Source organism: Ogataea haglerorum (assembly GCF_019207285.1).
Source record: "Ogataea haglerorum isolate 81-453-3 chromosome Unknown 81-453-3_NODE_2_length_903871_cov_94.662503, whole genome shotgun sequence".
Lineage (NCBI taxonomy): Eukaryota > Fungi > Ascomycota > Pichiomycetes > Pichiales > Pichiaceae > Ogataea > Ogataea haglerorum.
The window spans coordinates 602,128-624,885 of record NW_025065152.1 but is presented as its reverse complement, the minus strand read 5'-3'; the positions used below and the strand labels follow the sequence as shown (position 1 = coordinate 624,885).

Sequence of the window (22,758 nt, the reverse complement as noted above, 5' to 3'; positions counted from 1 at the left end):
ACAGCTGTCAATTTCTTTTTTTGGGAACAAATTAGCCTGCCTCGGTGCACTAGCTGACGCCGCTAATCAGTCAGCTTTTGCTTGTCGACCGATCTCGTAGTGTGTCCACCATCTTCGCACAACACTTTTAATCGCAAACAGTGACCCGATAAATGGAATATACTCCAACAGGGTCACCCATATAGAAGGCTGCACCTCGCGTATCACGCTATCAACCTGCCGGTTGAGCTCTTCCAAACTATTGTTATTGTCTAGTACGTAATCAGATCGCTTGATCTTGTCATCGTTCGACATCTGGCTCGAGATTCGTTTTTCACACTCCGCGCGGCTGAGTTCCGGATTACGCTCCATCAGCCGTTCCAATTGTATCTTTGGGTCGCAGACCACACTAATTGTCGTACCACAAATGATATCCATGCCTGCTTCGAAAAGCAGCGGCACGTCAAGAACCACGATTGACTCCAATTTGAGCCAACTGCGCAGCATTAGCCATAGCATTTCTTTGCGCACTTGTCCGTGTGTAATCTTGTTTAAAACCTGCAATTCGCTTTTATTTTGAAACACATATGATCCAAGAGCCGGTCTGTTCAGAGTACCATCCGGTAAGACCAAGTCAGGGATCTTGCCACCAAAATATCGCACGATTTTCTTATATGCAGGCCGTCCAGGCTCCACTATTTGGCGGGCAATCTTGTCGGCATCGATTACAGTTATGTGGTGTTCTTCTTGTAAGCGTTTGGACACTGTGGATTTTCCGCTGGCAATACCTCCTGTTAGTCCTAGAACAAGCATATTTATTTTTTTATTTTTCATGGATCCATTTAAGATATTGTTGCACTGGCTTGAGGGCGACTCGCAGCGTCCCGCGGCTGTCATCTCCTCGAAGATCCGTGTAAACAAAGACGCGGTTACTGGACGGTCGCTCGTAGCCAACAGTGAGATAGCCGAAAAAGAGCCACTGATAAGTGTACCGCACACCTATTTATTGAATTATGTTACGATACTCCAGCATCTCGCGAAAAGCGCAAATTGGGTCTCTCCCGTAAACTCTAATGAGTACGTTTTCGTTCCTGATGGGCAAACTGATCCGATCTATGCGAAATTCGAGCTATTAAAAGTGTTGAAATTATCGTCCTTCCAGCTGGTTTCACTGTACCTTGTGCTAGAGAAGCAAAAACCAGACTCCTTTTGGAAACCCTTCATCGATGTGCTCCCATCAATAGCAGACCTTGACGGGATGCCTATGATTTGGGCTCTCCAAAATGATCCATTATTTGATCTGCTACCAATTTCCATAAAAGAGCACTCTAAAACCCAGCAGGAAAAATTCCTTACTGACTACAGAGCTGTTCAGGAGTTTCTTTGTGATGCTGGCTTGGACTGTGCAAATCTTGTTTCCCAAGATGATTTTCTATGGGCTTGGACTTGCTGCAATTCGAGATGTCTATATATGGAATTACCACAAGTACTGGAAAAACAGCTGGAGGACAATTTCACACTGGTTCCTTTTGTTGACTTCATCAACCACGCCCCCGAAGATCATTGTTCCGTCAGTATGTCTCCAACTAAGGGATTTCAGGTGACCTCTGGGTCCCGTCCGTATAATGGCGGAGACCAATTATTTTTCAACTACGGAGCGCACAGTGACGAGTTTCTTCTCTGCGAATATGGGTTTATGCTTCCAGCTCGTTGCAATCCGTGGAACAACATTGATATAACACCCTACATTTTGGCATTGTTGAAAGCAGAACAGTCGGAATTCCTCAAAGAAACCGGCTACTACGGTGAGTACACTCTCACGTCAGATGAGGTGTCATTCCGAACTGAAATTGCTCTAGCAACGCTACAAGAAAAAGACCTTCGCAAAATACATGCGATGGTCAATGGCCTGAGCGACGGTGCAGCATATAAAAAGAATTCCGATTTACTAGTTCGAAAGATCCTGAGCAAGATTTTGTCCACCTCCATAGAGCAACAGGAAAAACTTCGCCGATATCCCGAATGCTACAGATCATCGTTAGTTGTTCAAGCACATCATAATATCAATATAATTTGTGACGCCTATATACATGATTAACATCTAAGATTTTCAGCGAGTTCGTAGCGCATGTAACCCTCGTTTAAAACTTATTGTTCCTGTCCCAGCGGCGATTTCCGAAATCCCTTCTTTCAAAGTTACCTCCGTACCCATTACCAGATCTTCTTGATTTGTATGATCGGTCAGTTCTGTCTCCGAAATTCCTATATCCTCTGTTGTTGTATCCTCCGGAGCTGAATCCTCCTTTCAAACTGCCCCTCACGTTAAACACTCCTTCGGCCTCATAAGATGAGATTCTAAATCTGTCAAGATCAACTGCCTTGACAGAAGGCAGATTACCCTCTCCCATAAACTTTTGATAAAGGTCTCCGCAATCAAGAGCAAGACTTTTTGGATTACCATCTCTCTCAATCCGAGGCACAGAAGCATAAGATCCCAAAAGCGACGTGACCATCTGATTAATATCACATGGAATGTTTTTCAGAACAATCCTCATTTGCTGCTCAAACTCAGGAGCGACCTCAGGTTTCTCTAAAACCTCAAAGTCATGACCTTCTTTCTTTAATCTCTCAGCATAAAACATTTCGTGCTCGGTCAAGATGGAGATAGACTCTCCTGTAGTTCCGGCTCTTCCTGTTCTACCCACCCTGTGAGTATGGGAAGCCGTTTCTTGTTGCACTCCTAACTGAATCACACTGTTGACTCCTGGGAAATCCATACCTCTAGCACCGACGTTCGACGAAACCAAAACTGCCTTTCTAGCACTTCTGAATCTGACCTGGTTTCTGTTGCGAGCACTCTGACTCAAGTCTCCATGCAGGGTGTAGACTTCAGCTTTTCTTCCGTAAAATTCGTCGATAACCTCTTTAGCCAGACAGTAAAAGAAATCCGTGGTCTTGATGTTAGGCATGAACACAATCACCTTAGCATTGTCAGCATTTAGTTTTTCGATCACCAATCTCAAGGCAACGGCAAAACTCTCAAAAAGGCTATTTGTGGTCACTAGAGACTGATCAACAGTGTCCGTCACTTCTGGCCCAGAACTCACGTCAATGAACTTATAATTTTCGCCCATCAGTTTGCGAGCAAGTTCCTTAGTGTTCGAGTCCATGGTGGCAGAAAACATGGTCACTTTCAGCAAGCTAGGATCTTGATGATTTTCTTTGATCCGGCTAACAACAGCCAAAAGAGCTTCCTTGAAATCCTGAGCGCAGAGCACGTCGGCCTCATCAATAACAAAGTGTCTCAGATCTTTGAACGATTTTGCAAAATATTGGTCCGACTCCAGCATATCTAACAGCCTTCCTGGAGTAGCCACTAAAGCCGCAGATTTGAATCTTCCATTGACTCCCCGCCTAATCTGATCATACTTCATCTGACCAACACACAAATCGATACCTCGGCGATTGTTCCTAGGGGCAGCATCCTTCCAGACTTTATCCAAAGCCCTTTGTGTTTGGAAAGCAAGGTCTCTAGTGGGGTTGATCACCACGGTGTGAACGCTCTCCTGCTTTCCAAAACTTCTGTCACTCAACCACTCGTTCATCACAGGGAGGCCAAATGCGTAGGTCTTACCAGTTCCGGTTTTGGCTCTCACTAATACACCATTGCTGGTAGTAAGCATCTCAGGAATCACTCTTCCTTGAACCTCTGTGAGGGTATCACTCGCGACCTTTGTGAATGCATCCTGAATTTTCAGGTGAAGGGCAGTTTGGTCAACATCAAGGTTTAAACCTTCGGTGCTGTAGAATACAGCAGCCCTTGTCACGGCTGGCCTGCCTAGAGTTGCCCTCACGGCAGTAAACGGTTTCAGAAGAACAAACATAGAAATATCCTTTTAGATCAAGTTTTTAGGGAGCGAAAATTTTTCATAGGTCGATCGACTTCAGGATACAACAAGTACGTAATTATTTACCATGACAAGAAACGCGTTCTTGTTAGGCTCGGACTTGAATTTCAAGTTCTTAGCAGCCCAAGCCAAGCGAACGTTGGATCCACAGGAATTTAATGTTCAGCTACTCTTTAACAGTTCACGGCTGTTCAGACGATTTACCGAGGCAGGATCTAGAATAAAGTACATGAACAAGATGACCCCAGGTAATCCCACTGCCAAAGAGCTTCAATTCAAGGCCCTTGAAAAGCTTCCCGACACGCCCGGGGTGAAAATCGACGATTTAATAGTATGCATGAGCACGCTGAAACTGGATGAACAGATTCTTCCATACGCCAGCAGAATCTCCAAGGATACAAATGTATTATTTGTGAATCCGCCATTGGGAGCAATACAGGCAACTCTGGATCATTTGTGGCCCCGTAGCTCTGACCTAAGGCCAAACGTGTTTCAAGCTGTCACCACGCATGTTTTGTCCGGCTCGTCAAATTTTGGTGTGAATCATATAAAAGCAGGAAAACTGCTGATCTCCGCATATCCATCCAAGCAAAGCTTTGAAAGTTTTGTCAGCGCGCAGTCCACCTTCTTTCCTGCGGACACAGTTGTTCCTTCTATCGTGAAAGGTTTACTGAACAATCGCATACTTCAAGCAACGTATTGTCCTTTGAAGGACGTTTACCAAGTACAAATTGAAGCAATGGTGGCAGATTGTTGTCTAAATGCTTTAGGCCAGCTCCTGAATTTTGACCTAGGGTTGCTGGGCTTCACAGAGTCGGTTGAGCGCATCGTTTCCGACATTGTTGATGAGTGCATACAGGTTTTACAGTCCACGAGCCAATATCATTTGTTGCATGGATACGACCCGTCAATGACGCGGTTGCTCAAGAAAGAGCGCCTGATGGTGCTTGTTAAGGAGCTAGCCGAACAACATGGCTTCAATCATCAACAATCAATTCCTGGCTACGCAACCAGCTATATTGTTAACTCAGCCAAGCAACAGCGCCAAGCAACTCCTATCAATAGCTTGTTAAACAATCTGCTCATATCTAAGCGTCAACTAGAGCATAGACAAACCGAGCTGCCATTTGTCAAATAAATCTCAGTACAACACCGTACATGTCGCGAATCCTTCTGAACAATTACACGACTTGCCCAGCGCAGCTAAAAAAAAAATAGAATCTCTGAGCGCTAAGATAATTTGGAGATTTACTGTCTTTGTTTGTTTTATCAAATACTCAATTAGTGAGCAAAACATTGGGTTCTACGAGATAAATCTTTTGAAGCCCTCTAAAGCATAAAATAGAAAGGAAGAGCTTTAGGCATTGAAATAGCTTGGGTACCAACTAGCATCAAAGATTCAAAAGGATAGCTTTTTTTGTTTTAGCCAAAAAAAAAAAAAAAAATATCCCTTTTTTGTTTCTATGCGAAAGTCGACTATTCTTGTGGCCTAAAAATTATAGTTCCGATGAGCTATTTCGAAACTGTTATGGAAACAGAGAGCATTGACCGTCCTTGCACGGGAGATGTCTCGATAGATCTTGCTAACCACATGGTCAAGACTCCGCTTATGTCTCTGGACTTGAATAATATTAACCTCCATGGCAACGACGTGAAGGGCCAATCAGCTACCATCCCGCTCAATGATGGCAACTCTTTCCGTCCAGACTCACGCCAAACAAATTCATCAGGGAACCTGCAGCCCACTCTCAATTCTGCATTTGATCCAAAATTTCTCGACATGTACACCACCAATTCGCCCAAAGAAGTGATATCCCCAACACGATTGCTATATAAAAGTTCAAACAGCACACCGAGGCTAATTCCCGCAATCTCAATGCTTACACCAGGCGGTTTCAGTGATGTGTTCAAGCAATCACCCCTCAATGTATATTCGAGATCCGATCCGCCTCAGTCGGCTTCTAGAATGATGTTCCCACGCTCCTTGTATGAAGAAGTTGAGTTAACGAACGCTTGGCTTGGGAGGGATACCCCGAATGGCGATACTACAGAAAACATGCTTTCTGATGGACATGCATTTGGCAATATGAATGATTCCCATTTCTACATTCAATCCTCATTGCCTGGTTCACGAGAAGCTAACAGGGCACCAAGTGGTTTGTCTTATTCGAAAGAAAGAGCGAGGAACAAATTAAGTGTTGAAGCTATTAGCCCCCTTCCCTCCTTAAGACCTGTATCAGAGAGTTTCAAAATCCCCACTTTTAATATACTGGCAGACCTGAAGTATGAAGAAAAAGATTTTGATTTTGGTGTGGATTACAGACAACATAAAAAAACCAAGACAACTACTTTTCCAACAGTGTCGAACACGATAAATGACACATATGGTCCCCTGCTTATAGGGGAACAACCTGTGAAGAAGAAAAGAGGAAGAAAGCCAGGATCCACCAACAAGAAACGCAAGGAAACCGCAGCGAAAGACGACAAAAATAAGAAGAAAAAGCTCAAAGTTAGATTTCCGAAAAAGAGAAAGACAACACTCTCCGACATAGATCCTGCTGTTCACTTTCAGTTTGGGGACGATGACGACTTTCTTGGGGACGACGACTTTGAGCTTGCCGGCATTGACTCGCACAAACCACATGCCTCTGGCGGGCCAGAGGATATGCAAGATCGGATGAAGAGAATAAGGAATCGTGCCCCTCGATCTAAGAACGGTTGTTGGACTTGCCGACTAAGAAGAAAACGATGTCCTGAGCAGAGACCAGTTTGCTCCGAATGTGTGAGATTAGGTCTCGAATGTGACGGTTATTCTTCTGAGCGACCTGCTTTCATGCGGAATGCAAATGCTGCAAAAGGAAAGATGGAAGAGATTAAAATTATTACGCTAGCCAAGAAAAAACGTGGTTCAAAACAAAGATATGAACGCGAACAACGCTTGTCTGCAGGCTCTCCCAGCGACCCGCTCAAACCACCTAGTTAAATTTGCAACCGACTCTTTCAATATAAATTGTCTATTAATTATAAATGTATATATTAGGGATTTCCATACTGATGATACGCGTTATAAGTTTTCTCTGTTTGGCCGGCCTCTTGATTCATGGTTTCCATATTCAAAGGTTGCTGAAAGATGAATGGATTATAGTTCATTGCATTAAACGAATCTTCCAGAGGCAACTGGGGAGGAAAATTGAATGCATTGCCGCTGGTTTGGGCCGTGAGAGACTCAACTGCAGGCTTGAAGAATTGAGATTGAGACATATTCATAGGGTAGAAAAATCCCATATTTGCTTGCTGTGGTTGCAGATTGGCCATCAACGGCTGATTCGACCAGATATTAGGAAATATCGGAGGGCTCGTAGCAGGAACGGTCTTTGGCGGCGCATTAGTCAGCTCTGTAGAGTTTGCGGCGCTAACAGGCTGAGTAGCCAAATCTTCCTCGGTGTCGCTCACAATCGAGTCAACCATTGAGACAAATTGATGTTCACTTTCCTCGTAATTCAATTTACCATCCTTTAGAGGCTTCGAGCGTTTCTTTGAAAATGGCCTCACCTTGCTGTCTGGGATCAAGAATAATTGAGTAGTAGGATCAAATTGCAAGTCGACTTTGTTCTCACTTAGGATGCGAATTCCCAAGTGTGCAACGGAAATCATTCTGAGGACATAATCACAGAGTTTCATGGACTTGTGACTTTCATCAGGAAGCTCTCCGATCAAAGCAAGCACCGAAGTCTCAGACTTCTCTTGAAACTTGCTGTCATCGAAATCATCCAATAAATAATTGATTGGTCTAAATTCCTTTAAAGTAACATCCTCTTTAAAAAGTCTTTTTCTTTCAGGCTTGTAGTCCTTGAATCTTGTATTGGCACCCACCTGGGAACTTGCCTCCGGGTAGATGCGAAAATATTCAACAGCGTTGTTGACGATCTGGGCTAACTTAAAAGCGTATTTCGGAGTCTGAACTAAGTAGCTTCTTGGTAGTTCTCTCTCTTTGAACCAACAAAGCATCAGCCTAATAAGTGGCAGTAACAAATGTGTGAGATCAGGCTGCTGTGAGTTTCCATTCCAGTTATCCAGCGAAATCTGCATCATGTTGTCCAAGAACCTAAATGTGAATTTCAAGTACTCTCCGATGATAGCGGTGTTGTGGTCTAGCTCGGGGTGGACCATATTGTTATCGACTAACAACTCGAACCCTCCAATCAAGATCACAAGCTGTTTAAAATATAGATCATTGAAAACCTGTTTCCGATAATCCAGCTGTCTCATAAATGTGAAAAATTCCGTCTCGATGTCCTGGACCGAATGGTGATGAACCAAATAGCCCTCCGACTCCTTCCACTGGCCTGGCAGCAGATAATAATCGAAGAGAACGAGGAACTGATACCTCAACAGCTCATACTTCACATTTTTTGTGAGATCGGATTTAGGCGTTGAATTATGCGCTTCGAAAACTCTCAACATCGGATTAGGTTTTCTGGACACATAATTGATAAGGTTACCGAGGCCGATGGGCAATGGCTCACTGCTGAGGGACGACCGGATAAAGTTGTAGACCACATTGAAGCTGTCCTCTTTGAGATTATCGATGATAGCAATGTGGTTGTAAGGGTCTCCCAAAGAAGGCAAGATCAGGAGAGCCAGTTTATAGAGCTCAATAGACTTGCTATAATTGTTGTTGTCTTCTTTGGAGATTGAAGCTGTCGGCAAATACGTCTTTGCAACCAACGCGCGATATCTTGAGAGGTCTCCGATGTAGAGAACGCATTTGCTAATCACGTAGACCAACGATTCGATCGTACGTTGAGATGGTTTTTTTCTCGGCTCTTTAAAACTGATGTCTATTTTCAGCGTCGTCGTAAGTTTCTTGACCGGGATAAAGAGTAGAACATCATGCGATATTAGAATCTCCTTCACCAAACTGATATAAAAATCATAGCACTTGGAAATAAACCGCACAAAATGCTCGAATGTCTTCCGGATTTCCACACTCGTGAAAGGCCTTTGTTTTTTGGACGACGACTTCTTTTTAGACAGGTACCGAAATTGAGACTGGAATATCTTGATCGTAGGGTGATGAAGGTCTACCCACGCTCTGTCGACGACCTTCCCCAACATATCCCGAGAAGCGGTGGGCACGCTCAAGTTGTCGAGGATGTAAGTTAATAGCTTTGACTGAGCGAAACTAACGGTACCAAGCAAAAGAGACTCATCGCTAGCGTATTTGTTGCCTAGAATCTCCAGTATCTTCTGCTTGTTCTGAGATAATATCTGCTCTATGGGCTCCTCCAACTTGGAAGGATTATTGAATTCGGAATTCGTCATGAGTGAAACAGGACCAAAACGGGGCTCATTGAATGACTGTAGGACGCAGGTATTACTCTTATGATGAAAGGTAACTCAAATATTGTGCTCTTCTCGAAGAGTATTTTACCGCGCTTGTGGATCAAATCACCTGTAAATTCCTGACACTATCTTGAGATAAAAAAATATTTGTTAAGAAATCCACGGTAATAAAATCTCTCATATACCAGGCGATTAGTTCTATGATTGATGATTATTTGCAAATTGAAAAAAATTTGAGAGATGCTCCGAAACCAACCAGGCTGGTTACAACGCAGCTGCTCATATCAGCGGTAGCTGGGCTGCTGATTTTTTCAGCTTTTTGTGTCCTAAGATGCCGGTTCCCCAATATTTATATGGCACGAATGAACTACCTAAGCGTGTCAAATCGCAAATTCATGCCTCCCGTGCTCTCCACCAAGTCTCTATTTGGCTGGCTGGGTACTGTTTGGCGAATAACGGAGGCCGATGTCTTAGAATACGCAGGGCTTGATGCCTTTGTGTTTCTTGGGTTCTTTAAGATGAGCATAAAATTACTCTCTGTGTGCTGGCTTTTTTCGGTTTTAATCATCTCCCCGATTCGCTACTACTTCACCGGAGACTACGATCAAGGTGACGGTGACGGTAACTCGGACGCCAAGGATCCCTCGGAGGCAACGGATTACCACACGTACTTGTGGCTGTATGTCATTTTTACTTATGTCTTTACTCTCATCACGGAGCATTTCCTCATGCAGCAGACACGCAAAGTTATTCAGTATCGGCAAAATATCCTTGGCAACCAAAACTCTATTACGGATAGGACCATCCGGCTAAGTGGGATTCCGCCTGAACTTCGAAACGAACGCGCACTTCGAGAAAGTATCGAGTCCTTGGGCATTGGTAAAGTGGCCAAAATTGTCATTTGCAGGGAATGGAAGAAGCTGGATTTGTTGTTCAAGCAGAGGAATCGCATCATTCGAAAATTAGAGGTTTATTGGGCCAGGTACATTGGCACTACAAAAAACCCAACCTTTAACATTCGGCCATTTGTTGAAAGCTCCTACCCGTTGACACCCGAATCCCCGAGATACAGGGACGAAGAAGAAGGGTCGGATAGCACACATACAGAAACAGCTTCGGACGCATCTGACTACGAGTATGGCTTGAACTCTGTTGTCGAGTACCAAGGTTCTTCGACCGATATCAATCCTTTCGGAACGAGTTTTGGGTCCGCGGTGTACAAGAAGAGACCTCAAATAAAACTGGGCTTTCTGGGGCTTTGGGGTAATTCGGTGGATGCAATCGATTATTATACCCAGCAATTGAACGTGATTGATGAAGAGATCATTGCCGCTCGTCAGCGACATTATGCTGCCACTCCCACAGCATTCATCACGATGGACTCGGTTGCCACAGCACAGATGGTGGCACAGGCAGTTTTAGACCCTCGCGTCAGTTTCCTGATCACACGCACCGCTCCTGCCCCCAAAGACATCATTTGGGAGAACGTGACTCTGCCGCGCAAAGATAGAGTCTTGAAAATCTACTATATCACCATATTGACTGGCATCATGGGAGTTGCCTTTATATTCCCTGTTGGTTACCTGGCTACTCTGCTCAACTTGAAGACAATTAGTAAGTTCTGGCCAGATCTAGGGGAGCTTCTTGAAAAACACGAATGGGCACAGAGGTTTGTTACTGAACTGCTTCCTGTGTATTTGTTTACCTTGTTGAACTTTGTGATCCCATACCTTTACGTTTGGTTGTCCTCCAGACAAGGATTCGTGTCTCACGGAGAAGAAGAGCTATCGGTGGTGTCCAAGAACTTTTTCTATGTTTTTGTCAACTTATTCCTGGTTTTCACGATGGCTGGTACCGCTTCCAATTACTGGGGTTATCTGAGCGACTCCAAGAAGCTCGCTCTCCAGCTAGCTACCTCCTTAAGAGGATTATCGTCTTTTTATGTGGATACCATCTTGCTTCAAGGATTGGCTCTTATGCCTCTGAAATTGCTGGTTACAGGCCATGTGTTGCGTTTTATGTTTATTAGGGCAAGTTGCAAGACACCAAGGGATTTCAAAGAACTGTATAGGCCGCCTGTCTTCAATTTCGGCTTGCATCTGCCGCATCCCATCCTCATCTTGATTATCACATTGCTCTATAGTGTGATGTCTACCAAAATTCTGTCCTCGGGGCTTGCATACTTTATCATTGGTTATTTTGTCTACAAATATCTGCTGATCTACACATGCATCCACCCGCAGCACTCAACAGGCCAAGTCATGCCAATTATCTTCCGTCGCATTGTTTTAGGACTTCTTCTCTTTCAATTGACAGTGGCGGGCTCTTTGGCTCTGAACAATGCTTATGTTTTGGCGATGTTCCTCATCCCCTTACCGTTCCTCACGATGCTTTATCTGTGGAACTTCGAACGCAACTATCTGCCGCTGAGTTATTTCATTGCTCTGCGTGCTATCAACAAGGATACGCAAGCGGAGACAGATCTGCAGAGCTCTGCTGGCGTAAGAGCGAATCATGCTTTGACAAACGGAGTGAGTTTCTCATCGTTGAGATCGAGCACTATTGACGAGCGCAGAGAGTATAATCAAACTTACGAGTATCCGTATTTGGTGCAAAGTTTAGATGGCCCATGGCTGGCTGTGGATGCCGAGCAGGTTGTGATGGCTACAAAAGACGGCACAGTGCGGAAACGGTTCACCTTCGAAGAGTTTTAGAATCTATAGAGCGCGAATATATTCTGAGCGATATTCAAAGACTAAGATATTTGAACAGTTCGGTCACCAGCTCCAACTTCAATTGGATTTGATGCATTTCATCCAAAATAAGTGTTTTGAATGGTAGATGGTACATGAGTCGGAAAACCGACATGATCAAGAGTCTGGTGACAATGAGCTTGATTACATGGCTCGTAAAAACAATCAGCGCGATCTTCCAGTAGTGATTGTTCTGGTTTTGTAGTAGCACGATATGGATGGCCTCAATGAGGATGACAAGATGTATGATTTGTACTACGTTCGTTGTGATATTGAGGATGAATGTGTCATATGGCCAGATAAGCATCACAATCGGAAACAGCTTGATAAGGTTGGAAAGCAAAATGGTAGAGGAAACGATGCTGATGAAATAATTTCTGGAAAAGTGGACTCTTTGAATGTTTGGAGGGCTTGATGACGTAGACGACGAGGAGGAAGTAGACCTTGCCACTCGAGGCAATTCATTGGGAGGCAAAGCTTTGGAAGACGACAGAGGTAGATGATTTTCAAATTCCACTGTTATTGGGTATCCAAACCCAAGGAATTTGTAGATGAAGAATTGAAGCGACAAATGCAGAACAACGGTATCGAGGACGGCCTTTGTCAAGAAGAACGAATATTGCGACATGACACTTGGCAGTTCCAAGACGATCCGATTGATCAACGACGTTTTGTGTATATTTTCCAAATAATTCTTCTCCTCGTAGGCCCATGTCAGGTAGACCTCCAATAGAAGCATAAGCACCAACAGGCGCAAAAACGGGCCATTTCGTTGCACGAATGTTCTTTGGTTGCCTTGCAAAGCTCCTTTTCCGTCCTCAAAATCCGCTCCATAGTTCAGCGATTGGTTGTAGATCGTGTGTCTATAAGCCTGTGGCTTCAGAAGCATCAAATCGATGAATAGTAGCACCTTGTCAAATTCTATATATCGGTCTGCAACTTTGTGACAGTTAGTACAAACCGTCAATCGAATATGGTCCCCTTTGTATTTCTCATAAAGAGTTTGAATGGGTGTAGAGCACTCTACACAAATCATGCTCAAAATTATATTTTTTTAATATTATTTATTAGCATGTCTCAAAGAAAGGTGTGTCCGTATTTTCAAAATGGCAATTGCCGCTACGGAAACCGATGTCACAATCTCCACATCAAAAATGGGCATGAGGATCTGAAGAGTTTCACATCTGCTTCGTCTTTGCAAGCGAAAACAGAGGATATAAGAAAAAATATCGATGGCATACTGCCTGATGTTCGCAACGGTGCCATACTTACTGCTTTTAGCTTGCCTCCGCCTGCTAATGTGAACGTCATAAGCGGAAGAGACATGTCGTACGAGGAATTGCGGCTTCACTACTATCGAGACCCTGATACAGCCGTTCGTGAATATAATAGTCGAAAACAAGACATGATCAAGTGCCTGGAATTTGTGCGAAAAGATGCCCAAAAGGCAGCTAGGTACCTTCAACTAGCAGCAGAGAAAAATCCAGCAGATGTCAAACCGTTCATCAATTTCTCTATTGATACGAACGCCGCTCCATCCTCAACAGCATCCTTACCGTTTGGAAATCGAACTTCGTCGCCTTTCAATCAGCAGGGCTCCTCTTTCGGTTCCACTAAAAATCCTTTTGGGGCCCCTGCAGCGCAATCTAATCCTTTCGGCTCGGCAGCGACAACTAAGTCCAACCCATTTACATCGACCGGCAGTCCTGCTTTTGGAAGTGCAGGTTTTGGGTCCAGACCCAACCCCTTTGGATCACAAACCAACACAAACAGCGTATCTAATCCATTTGGTAGCTCCTCAGGAGCCTCTTCAGCTTTTGGCAAAACAGGTTTTGGACAGCAAATGGGGGCTTTTGCAAGTGCCAAACCAAATCCATTTGGAGGCCAATCCAATGCATCTGCAAACACTACCAGTCCTTTTGGTGCTTTCTCTGGCAACACAATTAGTTCTGGTATGACGTCCTTTCCTAACGGTGCGGCTACTGCTGCTTCCCCGTCTTCTGCTGGTCCCTTCGGCGGCCAAAGCACGGCTTCCACTCCTTTTGGGGGCCAAACTAGTACGGTCCAGCCAAGTCCTTTCGGAGCAGTATCACAGTCCACTACGGCTAACGCTGGTCCTTTTGGAAACCAGCAAGCATCTTCTGCTTTTGCAAAAAGCGGGTTTGGTGCATTTGGGGCCCAGAAGAGCAGTCCTTTTGCACAGCCGTCCGCCAGGGATAGTCCCTTTGGCCAGGCTGTGGCCAACAGCGGCAGCAGCTCGTCACCTTTCCAGCAGTCATCATCACCTTTTGGACAGGCTGAAAACTCGCCGTTTGGCCAACCAAATGTGTCATCTTTTGGACAAACGACAAAGCCTAGCCCTGCAGCATTCAAACAGGCTGGAATAGAAGAGCTAAAAACGAAACTTGAAGACTTATCGGAATCTATTATAAATGAGTTCAAAGCCGAGCAGTTTACTCTGGGGCGGGTCCCAGAGGTTCCTCCTCCGCTCGAGATGTGCTAAGCGTTACTGGCTGTTACAGTCCGGTAACTGTCCGCCAGGAGACGTGAGCTTCGGCTGGTCAAAGCAAAAGCTTCGCGATACATGGACCCTATTTCATGGAGCACCTGTTCTCTGTGAATGGATCCTTCGCAAATTGCCTTCAGTTTGACCTCAAGGTTTCTGCGTAAGAAAGGTTTAGTCAAGGACATGCTATCAAAGCCAATCTGGCTAAATCCTTCTGCCAAGGCGTAGCCGAGCTCTGTTGGAATCAGAACCTTGGACTTGGATTTTCCGCGGCCCTGATCCTCTTTGGTGACATATGAGCGCTCTATAATCTTCTCAATATGCTCTGCGATTGTTGCATCGGTCCCAATTCCGTTGATATCCATCAGGGCAATCAGTTCAGGCTCGGTGAGAGGGCTCGGTGGTGATGTTTTTCCTGTGGATAGCTGTGCAGAGGTTAGAGCCACCTTATCACCGGCTTGGACTTCAGGAATCTTGGACTTGGAAGACTCCCACGAGTTGTAGACATACACTTCCAAATAGTTGAGTTCCTTGACAACTAGTCCAGAAGTCGTGAAAGTTTCTGTCCCCCATTTGAGAGTCAAACTAGTTCTCAAACCGGTCGCATCTCTAGAGCAACACCCCAAAAACCGGCGCACCACATATTCGTAGAGCTTGCGCTCGTTTGCATTCAGTGACTCACCGCTCGTGAAAATAACTGGATGAATAGGAGGGTGAGCTTTGTCGTCGTGGGAGCCCTCTCTCGGCTGCCTGAATTTGGTACCATCGTTTAATAGCATTTGGGCATACTGTCCCCATGTGTGGGATTGTGTTTGCAACTGAATCAGTTTTTTCAGATCCATGTTTTTGGGAAATCGGTCGGTCTCTGTCCTGGGATAAGAAATAAATCCAGAATTGTACAGTTTTTCCGCAATGGTGAGCGTTTGCTTTGCACTGAATTTGAAGAATCTAGCACAGTCTTTCTGCATCTCGACTGTTGTTAGCGGCAAAGGAGCCCAATTTGACGTTGGCTTTGTGTCGAGCGATACCACCGTCGCCTCATTTCCATCCATCTCGATACAATTTTGGTATATGCATAGGGCCGCAAATCTATCGAACAGATGACCTCTAGTCCATGTGGCAGGTGTTGTTCCTTTGGCTTTGTCATTCTTCTTTTTGAAAGCGAGATTCAAATACCAGAAATCCTCGGGCACAAAGTTTTTGATTCGTTTGTACCGGTCAACCACAAAACCAAGGGTAGGAAACTGGCATCCTCCATATGACACAACGTTGTCATATCTGAAAGTTCTTCTGAACAAATCCGTGAGAAGTCGCGTGAAACTGGATCCAGTACGCAAGTCGAGCTCCATGCGTGTCAGCACAGCGTCGATCGCCTTTTGATCTAACTTCGTGGTATTGCACGCAGCCCGAATCACATGCGACCGTTCAAGATGGGAGAAGTGCGCTCGCTGGGTGGTCTCCATATTTATGCTCGGGTTCTTCTTTTTTGCCTGTTCCATAATCTCGTACCCAATGTATTCTCCCTCTCGATCGCAATCTGTCCATATCATGAGAATATTAGATCGTGAAGCTTCGTCAGTGATATTCTTGGCAATGTTCATGGAATTCTTGTCAGTATATTTTGTGAGAACTGGGGCGTCAAATAGACTCGAGTGCTCGCATTTGCCCCAGCCGTAATTTTCAGGAAAATCTATCCTGGTAATGTGGCCAGTCACTGCCGTCATCGTAACCTGGCAGCTTCCGAACTGCGGGAAGTTGAATTCGAAATCGTAGTTCTTGATCCAGCCAACCTTTGTTTCTCGCGTGGATACCCGCCCCCCTCCAAGGATGAAAGCCACAGCTTTTGCAATGGCCGGTTTTTCGGCAACGCAAAGAACCCTCATGACGCGTAGAAAAGGATAAATATTTTGATCTGATTATGTAACGTTTCCCTGTGAAATATTTTTTGATCTGATTATGTAACGTTATTTTGTGAAGTATTTTGCACCATGTCCTGCTCGAGGTACTCACCGCGAAGCTTCAACTCCGTCCTCCGACATGCGCACTACGACAAGATATTGCCCTATGAGCAAGGCAGCCGAATTCAGGAGCAACTAGTCTCGGAAATGCTTGAGAATAAAAAGAACAAGATACCAAATGAAAAACCTACGGTCCTGTCTTTCCAATTCCAGCACACGTACACAGGAGGCAAACGTGAACGGATCAATACAACTGCCGAGCGCCGACAATTTATAGAGGCCATAAAAAATGCTAAATTCGTACAGACATCCAGGGGAGGCCAGATTACATACCATGGTCCGGGACAACTGGTAATATATCCTATACTAGACTTGAGCGAGTTCAAGGGTCTTAAATCAAAATGCTATGTATCCTTACTCGAACAATGCGCAATAGAAACTTTGAGAGAACTTTGGGTGGGCCTTAATGCGGTGACAACCGAGAACACGGGAGTCTGGGTTGATAATAACGGGTTGCGGAAAATCGCCTCCATAGGAGTCAATTTGCGACGATCGATAACATCTCATGGAATATCAATCAATGCATTTCCAGATATGACATATGTAAACGATCCGAGAATAGTGCTTTGCGGTCTTGACCAGTACCAGCAGACATCAATCAAGGAAGAAACCGGTAAGCTGGTGAATATAGAAACACTGGCTCATTCATTTGTGAAGCACTTGGCTAGCCGACTGGGCTTGAAGATAGAATCTCACCCCAATCTTATTTTGGAATCCACCGAACGATGTTCGGATCATACTTGAATAATAATGCAATAACCATGGCGATCAACATTGTAGAAGCAGCAAATATTGGAATAGTATGGAACTGACGTTGCGCGGTAAGCGGCTTTTCGACTTTTATCTCTAGATCATCGGGTTCCGGGTTATGTTTTTCGTCCTCAACTTTTAGCGGCTCAGCTTCAGACGAAGGCTCAGGCGGCGGCAGAGACACCTCTTCGGAGCATTCTAATTTGCGCGTCAGTTCTTCCACCTTGAGTCCTAAAGAGTAAACCTCCTTTTGCGCCTGCACCTTCAGAGTTTTCTCGTTCTCTAATTCGTCTAGAGCCGAGCCGAGTTTGGACTTAACGTTTTCCAACTCTTTCAGCACTTCGGAATGAGCTTCCTCTTTCTCCTTAATCGCTTCGGCTGCATTCATCTCACCGGCACGAGCGACTGCTAGTTGCTCTCGGAGGCCTATCAACTCCTCTTCTAAGATCTTGACACGCTCATCGGAGTCACTTTGTCCCAGGAGAAACGCTTTTGGTGTATATTGTGTATAATTCTTCATGAACTTTGAAATCTCTCGAAGCCTCTGCTGTTGTATGTACTCGTTATTGATTGATATAATGAGTTTTCGTACCACATCATCGAGCTTGGCTGACGGCCTGATATTCAAGTTAGTCACAATTTTGTCCTCCTCTTTCTTCTTCGTTGTCTCTTTCTCTTCAACATGGGAAAATTCATCCATTAGTGATTCTAGCACTAAATCCTCTTGCTCCTCTATTACATCGCCAAAAATCAGGGCATCCAATGAGCTGTTGAATAGCTCCAGTTTCTTGCTTTCTTGATTGCCTTCACTCAAAGTTTGGCTTATGACATTTTCATAATCCTCTAGACTCATGTATGTCAATTCCACCACCTTGCATGTAATCTTCTTGTGCGCCACTTGAGACTCTAGTGTCGTCCCTAGGTCTAACTTGTCGCCTAATTTCAGCTCATATTCTTTGTGTGGCTCCAGTTTCTCATCGTTAATGAATGTCCCATTGGACGACTTTAAATCTCTAATGTACAGCTTGTTATCTCTGATGAACAGCTCAGCGTGATTTCTAGAAAGAACACGCGAGTCAAAGTACCCGTCTGTTATCTTGTTTGTGACCTTGGGCACATTCTGACGGCCAATCTTGAGAGACTCTGGCGCGAGGGGAACATTCAAGATTTTGACAAATTCTGACGGTGACTGGTCAGGAGACACAAGCTTCACAACGTGAGCGTATTTTCGCAAGCGTGGAGGCGGTGGATCACTATCATGTAATTCAGGCTCATTTGAAAGCGATCCCGAATATAAGGCATTATTGACAGAATTGTAATTGCTTTGTGTCTTAGAAGCCGAACGTTTTCTCTGGTACACAGGCTGGTCCGTCCGTTTAATATCTGCCGTGGCATTGCTGACCTTAGTAGACATAACTGGTGCCAATGGGATAATCGCTGGAGCAGGACAACGCTCGTCTGATCTACGTATTTTTTTGTTCCAAAGTTTACCCGTTGTATCTTGACTTTCTTGTGATTACATAATAAATTGAGTAATCTGTTGGGGTGCTACACCACATCCTACCATAACGTGAGGCATTTCAAGGCATAAAAGCTCTGTTAAGTAGTGGAACGCTTGGAACAGACTCTTTCCATCAACTAGCATGAGAAGGATTGTGTTTTTCCAAAAGTCAATTCGGCAGATCAGTAAATCTTTGCGACATTGTACCGATTGTCAGCGGACTAACTTTAGGTAAAAGCCAAAAGTCCAGTGAGCACCGGGTACCATCTGTGGTCAAGAAGACTCCCAATGGTAGCAGGATTTGGTTCCAGCAGTAGAAAGGATCGAAATTACAATAGTTCCTATCTGTTTCTGGCCATGGTGGCTACTCAGTCATGAATGAAGCCTGCACTGCAGGTTACATTTTTCGATGTTGACACAAAAAAGCCAAATGTGTTCCCAATTTGGGGCCGTTGGGTGCTGCTTAAAAGACAAGATTCATATGGGAGGAGAGGTCCAGAAAGCAGAATGCTGGGTTTGAACACAGAAACTGAACGACAAAGCTGTCGGAAAAGTGAATACTATAACCACAATACTCCAAGTTTGCTCAGGTTGCTATAAGGGTCCGTATAGTCGATAACTCACAATTCACCCTTATCTCGGCTTCACCAATAGTAAAACTTCCGTTACTAATAAGTTTTCCGTAAAAGGAAATCTGCTCTATCAAAACGGGCTCTATGCAGCAAGTTTCTATCTGAGTACGATAACGGTGGGTAGGATCACATAGAGGTATATAAGAAACCGTAGCCTGTACTCTCTCTTGCGAATTTAATACAAAACTATCACTATGAAGCTATCGCTCGCTATTCTCACTCTGGCTGCTTGTACGTTCGCTTACAATGGTACAGAGACGTTGACCATCACCTGTACCGAAGAAAAGTGCACTTCTGCTTACGTTTCAACTTACGAAGGTGGTGCTCCTGCCGTCCGTGCTGGAGCCCTAGCTGCTGTTGGAGCATTTGCTCTGTACGCCCTGTGATACTGATATAGTAACTTTGTAATACTTTTTGCTAAAAAGGTGAGATTTATTTATTTCTAAGAAAAGATGTACCAATGGTGTAGGGATGTTGTTTTTTTCGAGAAATCTGGGCTTTGTTTTTGTTTCTTCGCTCCAGACAGGCGATATCGGGCAGTTTTTATGCCGAGAGCAGGGTCCTAATTCTCTCGGAAGCATTTTCATGCGATTGCAATTTTTATCCTTTGTCTCCGCTCGTTAAAAACCGAAAAGTGCGCTTGCTGCTCAGCAGAGAAGCCAATCAGGGACTACTTTATAGATGCAGGTTATGCCACTCGCGTAACAATCGACCATATCGGCTACCCTGATTCACAAATCTAGAATATGGAGACCGTATTTGGAAGCAGCCAAGCAGTTAATTAGAGATATATAAGGGCTCGAGCTCCTCGAGTGGAAGCCATCGAAGATATCCAATGCTCTCGTTTAAGACTCTTTGTGCTACAGCTTTCGCTCTTACTGCCGTTTCTGCTGCCCCTCAGGCCGACCCATTTGCTTTCGCTAAGGCTGTCGGACTTCCAGTTGCAGCAGAGGCAACTTACGAATGCCATGCTTCTTGTGGTTACGCTATTTTGGCTGCCCGGAAATGTTCTCCAGATGGCAATGAGGACGCGGACTACGACTCCAGCTGTCTCTGCTCTTCCGGCAGTGAATTCTTGTCTTACGTCCCAGACTGCCTTGACTGTGGATGGTGTCTGTGGAGTGACTACGGAAAGTTCTTGACCTCCGCTTTGGGTGAGTGTTCCACGAACACCGAGCCAACTGGTACTACTTGTGCCCCAAGCTCTTCGCAAGCACCTGCCTCTTCCTCTGCTGCTGCTGAGTCCACCACTGAAGCCTCTTCTTCGGCAGCTGCTTCGTCTACCGAAGCTACTGAGGCCTCTTCCTCCGAGGCTACCGAAGCTTCCTCTTCCACTCCTGCTGCCTCGACCGAGGCTGCTACTTCTAGCACTGCCGCTGCTACTTCCTCTGAGGCTGCTGTCAGCTCGTTTGAGAGCGCCAGCTCCTCTGCCGCAGCTGAAACCCAGGTTGCTGAGTCCAGCTCCGCTGCTTCCTCTTCCGTGGCTATTTCTAGCTTCTCTACGTCCAGTACTAACGGAACCATCTCCACTTACTCTGGAGCTGGTGCTAAACTCGCCGTTGGAGCTGGTGCCGGTATTGTCGGTCTTGCCGCTCTTCTTATGTGATACTCTAGCGAATCGGAGATTCTGCTTTTATTCAATGTTTTTGTTTTTGCATTAATTTTGTAGGTGGCTGTGCGGCTATGTCACAGTTACTTGTTGTACTGTGGCGTTGTGCTCCAGAAAAGTTTGGGCTGTGGATTTGTAAGCCACAGCTATTTCTTGCCAATTTTTCACCTATTTTGGCACCCAGGAAAACTCTGGCTCTTCTTAGGCACTCTATTCTTGTTTTTCTTACTTAAAGTCATATGACCCCCAGAACATGATCACTATGGATCCTGAAAGGAAAGCCTCACTCTTAGATGAATTTGATTTCAATTTTTATCCAGCTAGTAATCAGGAGCAAAGAACGGACACCGACCTGTCGTTGTTCTCGAACAACGAATTCCGCAACTTTGATTCTGATGAACAATTGACCATATCTCCGCAAGAAACAAGTCTCGATCCACAACTTACCACCATATCATCGCAAGTTCCGAACAACAGTCTCGAAAAGAGACGCCGAAATACTCTTGCCTCAGCGCGGTTCCGCATCAAGAAGAAGCAGAAGGAGAAGGAAATGGAAGAGAGGTTTGATCAGATCCATCGTCACATAGATTCCCTGAAAGTCAAGATCAAGACCTTGGAAATGGAAAACAAATGTTTGAAGGAGTTGTTACTAACTCCTGTCGATTCCAAGGCACCTTCTCTTTCCGGCACTTCCAATTATGCTCTTCTGCAGCTCATCAAACAACATTCCGGTGACTCTTTCAAGGTCACGACTGTATAGTATTACCGATTTTTTCTGGCTTGCCGGTGACGGACCGGCATCGGAGTTTTTCCTAACCCACGACGAGATATAAATTCACGATTAGATATACGATCCAACTAATTCAATGGCTACTTATTCCACTAAAGTATTTGATCACGGTAATTACGAGTCTTTCAGACCGTCCTACCCTGTCGAATTTCTCGAGCTGATCCTGAAATACCATCACGGCCCAACCAACCGCCTGCTCGACGTTGGATGTGGTACGGGACAGGTGATCTTCCCCTTCTCTCGCTACTTCACGACATCAATTGGGGTTGATCCAAGTGAAGGCATGATCTCTAGATGCAAGGCGAAAAACTCTAGCGACCGGCTTGAATTTTATCAAGGGAAAGCAGAGAACTTAAACATGATTGCTTCCGCTTCAATTGACGTCCTCACAGCCGCCGAATGTGTCCACTGGATGGATCCAACCGGCTTTTTGAATGAGGCCGCTAGAGTGCTAACTCCCAAAGGCACTCTGGCATTCTGGTTGTACCTCGAGCCAATATTCCAAGATAACGTTTTGAACGAGATCTATCACAAGTACGTTATGGGAGATCCTACTTTAATGGCACCTTATTGGGACGAGGGCAAAAGCAGGTTTTATGACTGGCTGAAGGATGCTACGGAGCTCATTAGTGAAGATGATAGGTTTGAAAACGTTGAACTGGTCAAATTCGACCAGCTACATTTGCCTGAGGATAAACGGGAACGGGCGTTGAAATCCAGAACTTTTGATGGAAAACCGCTTCTGTTCCTTCAAAAAGACTGCACTCTTGAAGAGTTTCTTGCTTTCATCAATACTTACAGTCCTTTGCCAGCGTGGTACAGAGCAAATGAAGGAGCAAAGGGAACAGAAAGGGATATTATGTTCCGCCTGGAGACGGAGTTAAGAAGTGCTGGAGTATGGGAGAAAACTCAAACAATTAATTGGGATACGATGTACTGTTTTGCTAAAAAGAAATGATGGAGTGA

At 44.9% G+C, this 22,758-nt stretch overlaps 14 protein-coding genes across 14 annotated transcripts; 8 read left to right on the top strand and 6 right to left on the bottom strand.

Moving 5' to 3' along the window:
- Positions 1 to 66: 66 nt before the first annotated feature.
- On the bottom strand, positions 67 to 876 carry KL911_000942 (uncharacterized protein; the record flags this gene model as incomplete). The annotated part of the gene is made up of 1 exon (XM_043201252.1): positions 67 to 876. One exon carries the CDS (start codon positions 874 to 876, stop codon positions 67 to 69), a length of 810 nt encoding a protein of 269 aa, XP_043056506.1.
- A 361-nt stretch (positions 877 to 1,237) lies between these two features.
- On the top strand, positions 1,238 to 2,077 carry KL911_000941 (uncharacterized protein; the record flags this gene model as incomplete). Its single annotated transcript, XM_043201251.1, has 1 exon — positions 1,238 to 2,077. One exon carries the CDS (start codon positions 1,238 to 1,240, stop codon positions 2,075 to 2,077), a length of 840 nt encoding a protein of 279 aa, XP_043056505.1.
- Positions 2,078 to 2,120: 43 nt separating this feature from the next.
- KL911_000940 (uncharacterized protein) lies at positions 2,121 to 3,863 on the bottom strand (the record flags this gene model as incomplete). Its single annotated transcript, XM_043201250.1, has 1 exon — positions 2,121 to 3,863. One exon carries the CDS (start codon positions 3,861 to 3,863, stop codon positions 2,121 to 2,123), a length of 1,743 nt encoding a protein of 580 aa, XP_043056504.1.
- Positions 3,864 to 3,954: 91 nt separating this feature from the next.
- On the top strand, positions 3,955 to 5,025 carry KL911_000939 (uncharacterized protein; the record flags this gene model as incomplete). The annotated part of the gene is made up of 1 exon (XM_043201248.1): positions 3,955 to 5,025. The coding sequence occupies one exon, from the start codon at positions 3,955 to 3,957 to the stop codon at positions 5,023 to 5,025; it is 1,071 nt and encodes a 356-aa protein (XP_043056503.1).
- A 369-nt stretch (positions 5,026 to 5,394) lies between these two features.
- On the top strand, positions 5,395 to 6,870 carry KL911_000938 (uncharacterized protein; the record flags this gene model as incomplete). Its single annotated transcript, XM_043201247.1, has 1 exon — positions 5,395 to 6,870. One exon carries the CDS (start codon positions 5,395 to 5,397, stop codon positions 6,868 to 6,870), a length of 1,476 nt encoding a protein of 491 aa, XP_043056502.1.
- Positions 6,871 to 6,923: 53 nt separating this feature from the next.
- Positions 6,924 to 9,212, bottom strand: KL911_000937 (uncharacterized protein; the record flags this gene model as incomplete). The annotated part of the gene is made up of 1 exon (XM_043201246.1): positions 6,924 to 9,212. The coding sequence occupies one exon, from the start codon at positions 9,210 to 9,212 to the stop codon at positions 6,924 to 6,926; it is 2,289 nt and encodes a 762-aa protein (XP_043056501.1).
- Positions 9,213 to 9,586: 374 nt separating this feature from the next.
- On the top strand, positions 9,587 to 11,947 carry KL911_000936 (uncharacterized protein; the record flags this gene model as incomplete). The annotated part of the gene is made up of 1 exon (XM_043201245.1): positions 9,587 to 11,947. The coding sequence occupies one exon, from the start codon at positions 9,587 to 9,589 to the stop codon at positions 11,945 to 11,947; it is 2,361 nt and encodes a 786-aa protein (XP_043056500.1).
- Positions 11,948 to 11,981: 34 nt separating this feature from the next.
- KL911_000935 (uncharacterized protein) lies at positions 11,982 to 13,022 on the bottom strand (the record flags this gene model as incomplete). The annotated part of the gene is made up of 1 exon (XM_043201244.1): positions 11,982 to 13,022. The coding sequence occupies one exon, from the start codon at positions 13,020 to 13,022 to the stop codon at positions 11,982 to 11,984; it is 1,041 nt and encodes a 346-aa protein (XP_043056499.1).
- Positions 13,023 to 13,058: 36 nt separating this feature from the next.
- Positions 13,059 to 14,373, top strand: KL911_000934 (uncharacterized protein; the record flags this gene model as incomplete). Its single annotated transcript, XM_043201243.1, has 2 exons — positions 13,059 to 13,938; positions 14,012 to 14,373. 2 exons carry the CDS (start codon positions 13,059 to 13,061, stop codon positions 14,371 to 14,373), a joined length of 1,242 nt encoding a protein of 413 aa, XP_043056498.1.
- Positions 14,374 to 14,485: 112 nt separating this feature from the next.
- On the bottom strand, positions 14,486 to 16,375 carry KL911_000933 (uncharacterized protein; the record flags this gene model as incomplete). The annotated part of the gene is made up of 1 exon (XM_043201242.1): positions 14,486 to 16,375. One exon carries the CDS (start codon positions 16,373 to 16,375, stop codon positions 14,486 to 14,488), a length of 1,890 nt encoding a protein of 629 aa, XP_043056497.1.
- A 105-nt stretch (positions 16,376 to 16,480) lies between these two features.
- Positions 16,481 to 17,165, top strand: KL911_000932 (uncharacterized protein; the record flags this gene model as incomplete). The annotated part of the gene is made up of 2 exons (XM_043201241.1): positions 16,481 to 17,071; positions 17,142 to 17,165. 2 exons carry the CDS (start codon positions 16,481 to 16,483, stop codon positions 17,163 to 17,165), a joined length of 615 nt encoding a protein of 204 aa, XP_043056496.1.
- A 48-nt stretch (positions 17,166 to 17,213) lies between these two features.
- On the bottom strand, positions 17,214 to 18,674 carry KL911_000931 (uncharacterized protein; the record flags this gene model as incomplete). Its single annotated transcript, XM_043201240.1, has 1 exon — positions 17,214 to 18,674. The coding sequence occupies one exon, from the start codon at positions 18,672 to 18,674 to the stop codon at positions 17,214 to 17,216; it is 1,461 nt and encodes a 486-aa protein (XP_043056495.1).
- Positions 18,675 to 19,587: 913 nt separating this feature from the next.
- Positions 19,588 to 20,999, top strand: KL911_000930 (uncharacterized protein; the record flags this gene model as incomplete). Its single annotated transcript, XM_043201239.1, has 2 exons — positions 19,588 to 19,729; positions 20,344 to 20,999. The coding sequence occupies 2 exons, from the start codon at positions 19,588 to 19,590 to the stop codon at positions 20,997 to 20,999; spliced, it is 798 nt and encodes a 265-aa protein (XP_043056494.1).
- Positions 21,000 to 21,255: 256 nt separating this feature from the next.
- Positions 21,256 to 22,750, top strand: KL911_000929 (uncharacterized protein; the record flags this gene model as incomplete). Its single annotated transcript, XM_043201237.1, has 2 exons — positions 21,256 to 21,756; positions 21,848 to 22,750. The coding sequence occupies 2 exons, from the start codon at positions 21,256 to 21,258 to the stop codon at positions 22,748 to 22,750; spliced, it is 1,404 nt and encodes a 467-aa protein (XP_043056493.1).
- Positions 22,751 to 22,758: the final 8 nt, after the last annotated feature.